The sequence below is a fragment of the Hemibagrus wyckioides genome, linkage group LG27 (assembly GCF_019097595.1).
Source record: "Hemibagrus wyckioides isolate EC202008001 linkage group LG27, SWU_Hwy_1.0, whole genome shotgun sequence".
Taxonomy (NCBI): domain Eukaryota; kingdom Metazoa; phylum Chordata; class Actinopteri; order Siluriformes; family Bagridae; genus Hemibagrus; species Hemibagrus wyckioides.
The window spans coordinates 14,774,537-14,786,187 of NC_080736.1; the positions used below are offsets into that span (position 1 = coordinate 14,774,537).

General features: G+C 39.1%; 1 protein-coding gene across 1 annotated transcript; it reads left to right on the forward strand.

Annotated features, from left to right (window-relative positions):
* The first annotated feature begins 395 nt into the window (after positions 1-395).
* LOC131347798 (uncharacterized) lies at positions 396-10,058 on the forward strand. Its single transcript, XM_058382181.1, has 5 exons — positions 396-501; positions 1,862-2,135; positions 4,302-4,409; positions 6,216-6,349; positions 6,966-10,058. Exons 1-5 carry the CDS (start codon positions 421-423, stop codon positions 7,200-7,202), a joined length of 834 nt encoding a protein of 277 aa, XP_058238164.1. The 5' UTR covers positions 396-420; the 3' UTR covers positions 7,203-10,058.
* Positions 10,059-11,651: the final 1,593 nt, after the last annotated feature.

Consider the following 11,651-nt stretch of genomic DNA (forward strand, 5'->3'; position numbering starts at 1 on the left):
TGCAAATTAAAGCCACAAAAAAAAAATCTGACAAACCTTGCATGCTTTCAATGTTCCATTTAACTTTCACTTCCCTTGTTTCCCTTTACATTCCTCATTGAGATGTGTGTGATGTTGTGAATGTAGTATCACACGTTTCTAGTTTCTGTTAAAAGTTTTGGTGAAAATGCGATGCTTATTGAACCACAAAATCATTTAAGCACTGTATAAAAACATTGTAATGGGTTGTACTGAGAGCACAGAAGAATACAGCAACTCTTTACTGAATTAAATACTGAATTGTAATCTGTGGTTGACTGTTACATGCTTACATAATTGACCCTGAATTTTCCTTTAACTAGACAGTTTACTTTTGGCCTTCTTGAAGGACTTCCTTTTTACTACAAGCACCATGAGTCTTGTGGAATCAAATCTTATCACATGATATCACACTATAAAACTAGAACACGCTGCACTGTTGCCAGAGCTGTTACAGTCGCCCTGAAGAACAACATGGAGCAGGTAGAGTGCTGTCTGTCTATCTATCTATATTTCTGTCTGTCTGTCTGTCTGTCCGTCTGTCAAGGTTAATCAAATGGTTTAAGGAAATATTGCCATGAATCAATTTATTCTTTATCTGCGTCACTTAATTGAATGTGATCAGCAAGCATGCTATTAATTGTTCGATTTTCGTTTTTGAAATTAGGAAAAGTACTGTAATTCTGTAGGATGATAGAAAAGCACCTGACAGTAGACCAAGCTGAAACACAAATTTGTTGTATGCTAAAATGTGTCTGGATGCTAAGATTAGAATCTTTAATGTTGTTTGCATTCAGATCCATTTACCCTTTGGCTCTCTAAAACAGATGGTTTGAATGTAATCCTTCCCCTGTTTATCTACGCAAATGAAAATGATCTGCAAATACACAAAATTACTTTTAGCTCTTTACCTGTACGACCCTGTCGACTTATCAGACATGTTAAATCAGTGTAAACAAATGAATCATTTAATCACCCGAGTGTGAAATAAAATGAGTCAGGGCTCTGTTGGCTTTCACTGTGAGACATTTGTTTCCCCTCTCTCACAATAACCTTTTACAGAATTTTACTGCTTGTAGAAGACTCCTTCACATTTATAGAATTTATAGAATTGAGATGTGTGACTTTTCTATGAATATATTGTCCCTAGTAGGCTGTGAAAAAAGCAAAAATAGTGTGAGTGTCCACAGTCATATCAGCCATTAATGTCCTCTGTGGATATTCCACCAATGTTGAACATGGACGCGCAAAAACAGGTGCAAATTCCACTTTTTGACCTCTGGTAAAAAAAAAGAGTTATATTGAAATGATATACAAATATACAGAATTACTTTAAGGTACACAACTTTGCATCCTTTGGTAGATGGCAGGCCATGTTTCTCAAATACACTATATAGACAAAGCTCCTATTCTTTGCTATACATAAAATTTTAAATTTGGAAATGAGAGCATGCTTTTTCTGGAGGATGAAGGTAAATTGGGATCTCTGAGGGAGTAAGTGTGACATGATCTGACATTTGGGCAGTTTTGAAGAGCTTTACTCATTCTGATTCCCAATTAGAAATCTTCTGAAAGCACCAGAAATTTTACTGCAGAATGTTTGACAATTTAAAACTGACTAAGAATGAAAAAAGCAGTCATAATGTGAACCGCTTCTGTTTACAATCCAAATAACCTTTCTTTCAGAAATCTTTTTTTTTTTTCACAATTAACCTTTATGACTCATTTATATATTGGAGTAGAACAAGATCTCAGTGATAGATGGGCTAGACAATCTGACCTTTATCTGTAATTGAACTTGATATCAGGCTAAATCAGTACATTTCTTTTTTCATGTTTGCAGATTATGAAGCAATTGAGTATGGATGAGAAAAATGATGAGTGTCTGGAGTCTGCCAGCAAAAAGGAGAACATCTTCTTACACTTACCCTTGGCCATGGTTAAAGACATGAATCTAGAAGAAAAAGAAGAATATCCGCAGAAACCAAAAGAGTCTGAAATTAGTACAGAAGGCAGTCCTACAGAAGGAGAATATTCTGTGGATAAAGTGTGGTGTAAAAGCGAGAGCTATAGCATGACTTGGTGCACTTACACCAAACAGTGTGGGATCGCATATGGTGAGGCCTAAAGCTAAGAATCACATACATTTTTTGTTTGTTATGTGTTACTGTGTTAACTGTAATGATGGTTTGGGAACAGGCGGTGTGGGATCCATATGTGGACCTTTATTGGTGCAAACAGTAAATCCGAAACACAATCCAATAACATAGTCAAGGTAGCAGTCAACCAAAGTTCGTAAACCAAAGAAAACAGTCTGTGAGGCAAACAAATTTGAAACGCTAGGCAAATAAACAATTGAGTCAAAAACACAAACAAAAGGTCAGTACACAGAAAGCAATGAATTATAACAAGTAAACAAATGAAATGCAAATGAATACAATACTATGCCCCAGTGTTAGCATGGTGCAAAGCAGCCTGAGCAGTGTGAGCATTTTTATGCACATGAAGCAAGGAAGTAAACCAGACGGGGTTTCAGAACTCATGTGATGGTTCTCTCTGGCAGCCCGGTTGGAAGGAGGTTTATCTAATACTTAACAACCTCATCATAAAGTACCATCAGTAACATGATAAAGTTAGTTTCAGTAAGGTTTAGTATTTTGTTTGAAATGTTTGTGTGCTCTCCAGGAACTGCCAGGGTGATTTCCCCTCAGAATTAATGGAGATTCTCATGTCACCTTGTGTAGGTATTCTATAAATGTCATACCCAATCTGGACATTATCATCAACCCATGTGACCAAAGACTTTTTTATCAACTTCCTCAAAACGAAAATGGGAAATAGTATGAATGTGACATAGCATAATCATATACTGGGTTATGATCACAAGGTTACTTCTCTAAGTTCTGTGAGGATAATCACAGAATTGGAGAATGAGAACCACTCAGATGCGATATTGTTCTCTATTCTAGTGAATTCTCTCGATTTTACTAAAACTCACCACAGCATATAATGTTCAAATTATAAAATCCGGCTGACCTAATGTCCTTTTAGTTCCGACCAGGAGATAGCTATAGTACATGATGAATAGCATTTAATAGAAGAAAAGTAGCATTCACCTATTAAACAATATTTACAGTGTTTTTATATTCTGATGCACTGCTTCTTGAATCGCTAGATTTCCATCAGCTCTCCTGTAGCACCAGTATTTCTATTGGGTTATTCGTTCACTCAGTTTCCCTAATGCAGCTTTAAAATCACCCTGCCACATGGATCTCAACACTTAAAAGTCTGTGCTTATATGGCATTTGTCCTACTCAGCTTAATCTGTGTTCCAGCATTACAAAGGGACTCAATCTTCCTCTTTCAGGCTTTCTACTGCGGCCAGACAGCAAAGCACTTTTCCTTTCCTTTTAGGGCATTCAGCAACTTCAACTTCTGCATCCATACAGTGTTAGAGAAAGGATAATGAATAGACAGCACTAGCCTTATAGTCAGCAAGATTCACTTATACAGTATGCTGTGGTCACCAATGCAATTTGGGCACGCATCACTGTCCATCTGTCATCCTGCATCCACTGTCATCTTGCATCCACTGTCATCCTGCATCCAAGACTAGATTATAAATCCTTCATGGAAATTCACAAAAAATGATAGCTTCAACTGATCAAGAATTTGATTAATTCATTACAACTTTCTGTGAACTTCTGAAACATCACATGGGGAACTATATTTGTTTATTTAACTTCCTACATCACTTTCTCATCTTCTCCAGAAAAAAAAACAATAATGGGAAATGGTACTAATGTGATCCTTTTATAAGCTTCCCACTAGGGTTATGATCATATGACAAAGCCGCTACTAGACGATGAGGAAAGAGCAAACAGAAATTCCCTAAATGGCCACACAAAAATATGCTAATCACTGTGTCTTAGTCGGATACTGTAGATCTCATACAGTATATATCAAACAAACTTGTGACTGTATGAAATATGTACAAACAATATGTACAAACATTTCATTTAGGTCTTCTGAGGTTCTGAGCAGGTTGAAAACAATACATTTGTATATAGTTGATCGAGAAAAATACAATACTTTAATATTTGCTACAATCTGAACTGTAACCATACAATAATACTTTTTATTGTAGGAAAATATCTGTGCTTTCTACAGTACTCATGTTGTTTCACAAAAATCTGCTTAAATTTTTTTAATTTTCAGTGCAAGTGAATATGTGTGGAGTGAAATGTGTTGATGGATAACATGAGATTTTTTTTCCCTTCCAGCTGAAAAACGTCAGGTTCAGATCCAGAGTTTAGGCCAGACAATCATCTCTCCTGATTCTTTCCCAAGAAGAAAGACTTGCCTAAATAATTCCAATAATTCCAAACCTGGTTAGTAGTGAATCATATTCAAAATTTAAGGCATATGGCCAGATGTACTATGTTGTCTGTATGTTAATTGTACAACTTAAATGCAGTGCATGCGACAAGACAAAAAAAATCTTTGTGTAAGTGCTATGTCACTATGACACCAATAATTATAAAAGCCACAGCTGACCACAAGAAAAATGTAATACAATTATACAAACTCTCACTTAAAGAATTAGCTAGCTTATTCTCTACAGCAGGCATCTTTTTATTTAAATCAGTGAGTAATCAATATCATACAGTATATTCATCTTGTCTAATGTTCTGTCTTCATAGTGCCACAAAATGATCTGTTTCATTTTCTTTTGATTTAGATTTAGTTCTTCCATGAAGATAATGTATATATATATATACACTACTCATAAAAAGTTAAGGATATTTGGCTTTGCACTATATGCAAAATGCACTATAACCTTTACAGGTGAACTTAATTTGACCTTCTCTACACTTTTGAATGCACATGTTCAACTGTTCAGTGTTTCAGTACTTTTTGCATAACTTGCTGTTCTCTAACAAGGTGCTTAACGGCAAAATTCACAACTGGTGTTTGATCCATGAATTGACCAATAAATTTTCTGGTTCAATTAGAATTGTTATTTAAACAGTCCTTCATCATGCTGTTCACATTTTGACATCATGAGACCAAGACCACACCTAACAATTGATCATCAGTACCTCGCCATTGTGCTGCTTCAAACAGGATGTTCTCAGAGGGAAGTGGCCACTGAGCTTAGAGTGTCACAGAGTGTCATCAGCAGGTTGCGACAGAGACACAGAGAGACTGGAAGAGTCACAGAAAGGCATAGAAGTGGACGTCCTTTGGCTACATCCCACGTTGATGACCGCTTCATTGTTAACAGTGCCCTGCGGACCCGGATGATGAATGCCACTCAACTCCAGACAAATTTAAGGGAGGTGAGAGGCACTCAAGTGTCACGTCAGACCATTCAAAACCATTTACATCAGCGTGGTCTGCATGCTAGACGACCTGCAAGGGTACCTGACCACACCACCAGGCACAGGCGTCGGGCCAGCAAGCATTTACGCTGGATGAGGAACCAGTGGGCCTCAGTGCTGTTCTCTGAGGAAAGTCGATTCACGTTGAGCAGAAATGATGGCCATCAATGATGTTGGAGACATCAAGGAGAGCACCATGCATCAGCCGCTGTTGTGGTGGTGTTACAGTCTGGGCAGGTGTGTCTACTCAATACAGAACTGCCCTACATCTTGTGAATGGTACAGTGACAAGCCAATACTACCTGAATAACATCATTAATCCAGTCATTGTGCCCCTGCATGAACAACACAGGCCTAATTTCATCTTCATGGACGACAATGCTCCAGCTCATCGAGGTCGCATCATTAGGAAACTGCTGCTGGAGGCTGGGGTACCTCAAATGGAGTGGCCTGCACTTTCTCCAGACCTGAATCCCATAGAAAACCTATGGGATCAGCTGAGTCACTGTGTAGAGGCTCATAACCCTGCACCCCAGAACCTCAATGACCTGAGGGCCACCCTTCAAGAAGAGTGGAATGCCATACCTCAGCAGACAATAAGTCAACTCGTGAACAGCATGAGATGTCATTGTCAAGCTGTAATTGATGGTCAAGGGCACATGACAAATTATTGAGACATTGACATTTTTGAGTAGTGTATATATATATATATAGAGAGAGAGAGAGAGAGAGAGAGAGAGAGAGATTGTCCTTTGTTACTATGCTTTTTCTGTTTAAATAACACACTTTATATTTTGCATGTTGCTGTTTTAGACAGGATGATAATATCATACTACAAGACTAACATAGAAGGTCTGAATGGTCAGCCTGTCGTGTTAAACTTTAGTGGCTCGAATCAGTTCCTGAAGTGCGCAGACAAGAATGGCAAAGCAGTTCTCACTCTCGAGGTAAGGCTTAAGCCATTGGTTAGCATGTTTGCCTCACACTTCTGTGTTTGGGGGTTCAGAGGTACTCTTGGTACTCTGGTTTCTGTAACGTCTGGGACCCCCACCCTATGCGGGGCTCGACCCCAGACGCCCGTGGTGTGTGCGCGCACGCCAGCACACGGTGTAATGAGACCCATGCGCAGGATTCAGCGAAGCACTGCTTTTATTACATTTAAGACGCGACATAGGGAAACAAACGTAACACAAGACATGGCGTGGATAACTAAACAAAACAAAAACAAAACCTTAGCTTGGACATGGAACCTAGCAAACAAAAGCCCAACAGAAACCACGGTACAGATAACAATCATGGACAAGGACACAAACACAAGGATCCCTATTTATAGGGGTAGACATTAGGGCTAATGGGATACAGGTGACACAATCAGGATAGGAACAATAGGAAGGGCGTAACAAGACACACAAAGAAGCAGGCTTCCAAGGTTCAAGGCCCAGAGAGGGCGCTGGCAGGGAACTGTCCAGCTGTTCCTGACAGTTTCCTTCCCCTAACCATTTACAAATATCATTAGCTGCATGCCAACCGAACTCACCTATTGTGTTGAATGTTATGTTGCAGAATGTGGAGGATGACAAGCTGAAGACTATCTGTAAGAATGACAAAACCACATGGCCTTTTGTCTTTTTGCTCTCATGTACGAAGGACAACTTGCGTCACTTTGAGTCAGCTGCCTGCAGTGGTTGGTACATCCATACAGGGTCTAACTCAGTGTATGCAGGTTCTGGAATAGAGAAAAAATTTGAGAGTACTTATCAAATTGTCCACTTCCATGAAGGCTTCAACCCCAATAAATAGGCCCTACTAGTTCATCTGTAGAGCCATGCTGAAAACTGTATGAGGACAGTATCCTTTTAAAGTGCTTATAACTTTAAGCTCTCTCTTAAGTTTATAAGTTCTCAGTGTATTGTTTGTTACTATCATTTATATAATTCTGTAATGACATATTGTCTCTTGAACCTACTTAGGCCTTGCCAAGATTTCTGTATGGCCTATTTTAAAGCCTATAAACACAAACGTTTGAATAAAAGTGTTGCTAGTGTTGATGTTGCTAGTGCTATATGTACAAAGAAAATGAAGATCTGCTTCACATTGTAGCTAATTGAATTCAGTGTACCTGATAATCCAGAAATTAAGATTATTTTCTTTAATATAGATTATTATATGTGGAATAAAATGAAGTAAAATTCAAGGAATGTACACTATAAGGAATAACTAAAGTCAGATAGGATTATACTAGTAGACTGTGAATATACAGGTATTATCCTGGGAAATTAGTTTGCTATTTCTTTAGATGCTCCTCATATGAATATGTGATGTCACTGTAATTGTATTATGTACAATGCAACAAGCTATAATACACAGCCAACTTCATATAATAAAATATAAATATATAATGTATGTATCTTATAATTAACCGTGTATGAATTGCAATTGCCTGATCAGAGCACTGAAACTGTAATACACATGGATATCTTTTCAGACAGGCCCGGGCCTGTCTGAAAAGATCGGACCGTGAAAAAAATTCACAGTAAATTTTTTTAAATAATTCCTCTTCAAACTCACCATATCTTTTTTTAATTTTTTTAAATAATTCCTCTTCAAACTCACCATATCTGGCAATATAATTGTAGCAGGAGGTACCGTCTAAGTCAGAATCCTGCCTAAATGTAACAATACCGTAGATCTTTGTTTGGAGAGCAGAGTCATTCGTGAACGGGCCAGGGTGCAACTGGCCGAGCGCCACACCCTCTCTGATTGCGCACCGATTGCGTCAAACCCAGTGTTAAATGACTCATGACAATGACTCACCTGATTCGAGTCCCACTTCCCTGGGCAAGTTACCAGCAGCCTGCTGAAAATAAAAGGGGAGCAAAGACCAGTTATACCAGGAGCCGAGCGTTAAAATGATAGAGTCATACCAGGGGTCCACAGAAAACCAATGGGCGGTGATCCCAGGGGTCGCTAGAAAAATAACACTTGGTTATACCAGGGGTCCAATGAAAAATGAATGTGAGTTTATCCCAGGGGCTGATAGAACAGCCAGTTATCCCAGGGGCCAAGGTTGATTTTTGGTGCCCTGTTGGGTCTTTAACTGTAGTGGCAGTAGGGACAGGCTTAAGTGCAGGTGCCCATGTACTGCCGGTGCACCAGATAACGAGCGTTTCTGCGTAGGCCCCAGGGGTCCGTAGGTGAGTATCTCAGTGCCCCGAAGTGCAAAATCTGGAGTGGATCAAACACCGTGGGTAGACATTACGCAGCCATAGATGCGGCTTGGTTCCAGGGCTCCTATCTTGGGGCCCTGTGGCCCCATCAGGTCGGGGCTGGTGGCATTCGACGCAGGCCTTCCCTGGAGACATGCCTGTGAAATGTGGCGCAATTCTGACTGGCAGGTCTTGAGCCACAGTCCTCCAGAAACGTGACAGGAGCTACAGAGCTGGAAGAACGGAGCAAGGGCGAGACAGCAAATTCTGAGGATCTCCGAGAGTCTATGGCCAGCCGCATTCGGCCCAAATTTCCTGGTCCATATTTTGGTCCCCCAAAGGGCTAGAGGGATGAGACAGGGCTCATCAGACTTCTCATGGCCTCCTCTACGAATCTAAAGTGGATCAGTTGCTGTGGGCAGAAGTAGCTGTGAAGCTGTTTGAAGCCGCATCACTTGCGGATGGATAAATGGATGTTAGGGAATGGCAAAACACAAATTTTTGGACAGTGTGGAGCCTGTGTCAGAGAGCCAGAGGGCAGCTCGGATACCCTCTCGGACAGCCAGAGAGCTCTTCCCTCAGCCCCATCTCCCTCTCCCTCTCAGTTAATAAATCCATCTCAGATAAGTTCAGCATGATCTAATCTATGATCACGATAAAAATTAACCTTTATTTGTGCATAGAGTAGGTCATTTTGAACTGTTCTGCGTTTTATCAACTTACATCTTGAAATATCCATTTTATAATGGATTATAAAGTGCCCCCTGGCACAATTATATTGCCAGATATGGTGAGTTTGAAGAAGACTTTTATTAAAAATTTCATTTTGTATAAATTTACTGTTCTGTGTCTCCTGGTGATCAATAACTGGGCCCCATGTTTGCTAGCAAAGCCTCTGAAGAGCTGGTCCCAAGCCAGGATTAAATGGGAGGGTTTCGTCAGAAAGGGCATCCTACATAAAACCTGTGCAAAATCAAAGCATGCAGACTAAATGATCCACTATGGTGACCCCAAACAGGGAGCGCAAGAAGAAGAGCAACAACATTAATTTATTGTTCTGAGGTGTAGAAGCTTTCTGCTTTCAGCACTATTACCGAAAATTATATAAAAGCTGTGCCCCTACAATATACGTGCAGCTAGTTTAACGGTGCTTTCACAAACAGCGGCTGGCTTAACTGCAGTCTCCATGCCGAGAACACAGGTCATAGAGGTGGTCTGCTAGTTCTGATCCTATGGATCCTGTTTATCCGTTTGGGTAACGGGCCCTGCTTGGTATCATTCTACATCCTGCCCAGACAACAGAAACAGCACTGGTTAAAGTAGTAAATGCTTCACCTGCTGCTGGCCTCTGATCAAGGTTGTGTCTCTTTGCTTGTCTTGCTTTGACACCAGTGATCATATTATTCTCTTTGATAGACCAAATGCTGTTGGAGTTAAGAAAACAGCCCTCTTCTGGCTCAGGTCATATTTTATTGATGATCAGTTTGGTGATCATAGTGACTTCTCTATGCATACTAACTGAAACTTTCATAATGTTTCACAAGGTTCTGCTTTTAGCTTGCTGATTTTTTTTCTTTATATATCCTACATCTGGGTAAAATTATAACGTAAACATTGTATTAGCTTCTAGTGTTATGCTGATGACAGAGCAAATCTTTTTTATGGAACTATATTTAGTTTTATATTCAGGGACTAATATTTTAAAACTACATTTTTTAAATATAGACATGACTGTACTAATTTAAAAAAAGTCTGGGAACTCAAAACAAAACTATCTCTCCAAGTATCTGGGTCACTGAATCATTAAGAAGGCAACAAAATGAAAACAACAACAACAACAAAAGAGTATGAGAAGTTTGACATTAGCCAATAGCTACTGCCCACAAAGGCTGAGTAGCTGGGAAAAAGTTGGAAATAATTAAAACAATGACCTCAAAACAGGTTGTGCCTTCAACAACACTTACTAGCATGTGTTTTGGCATTTTGAGTTAACAAAATGAGCTTAACTACTACATGAAAACAGCATCATAAACTCTTTAAAGTAAACATGGACAATTTTAATGATTTTCAAAATTCAGAATGGCCATACCATCAGGAACATAAACGTTTGGACATTGCTAAAATTATTGTAGTTGTTATTTTATATCCTTTGCTGACAATTACTGCCTGAAGTCTATAACCCATAGACACCACCATATATGAGCTTTTTCCACTGGTAATACTCTGCCAGGCCTTTGCTGTAACTGTTTATAGTTCTTGCTTGCTTTTGGGCGTTTTCCCTTAAATTTGGCCTTCAGCAAATGAAATGCAGCTCATTTGGGTTCAGGACAGGTGTCTTCATGCACTTGGCTAAATCTCAACAGATTATATACACCTACAAATTCTTCCTGCCCCCAGGATGTAAACAGCTAAATACAAGTTACATCTAATGAAGTTACATCTAACACTAACGTGTTCTTCCTGTTTTTAAGGGTTTCTATTGTTCTCCACCTGAAGCCTTTTCTTGACTGATGACTGACGGTGCTTATTTTCTCTTGAAGAAATGACCAAATAGTGTTGTAGATTTGGCCACACCTGGTGGTTTTGCTATTTCTCTAATGGTCTTTATCAGCCTAATGATAGCTTGCTAGACTGGCAATAATATTTCTTTGGACTTCATATAGAGATTTAACAGCAACAAGTTTCGAATAGAATTGGCAGACTTGAAATTAACTCTAGAATTTTTATCTGCTTACTTGTAAGTAAATTAACTGAGCAGTCTATTGTTCAGTTACTTTTGATACCATAAAAACAGAGAGGCACATATAAAAACATTTTGATGTAAATAATCTCAAATAACGCTGAAATATATGCTAATGAAATGAAATAATGAAATCTGATACAGATGTTTTTATTTAATGGTGTATTTGTGTGCTTGAGCAACCTCATGCGTTGACTCATATGCAAACCTTGCAGGCTAGTGACTCATTGTATAATAAATCTCTTGGTTCCGCCAAAAATTGTACTTGGACCTTGTCCAAACCTTTTTTGGCTTTTGTTAAGT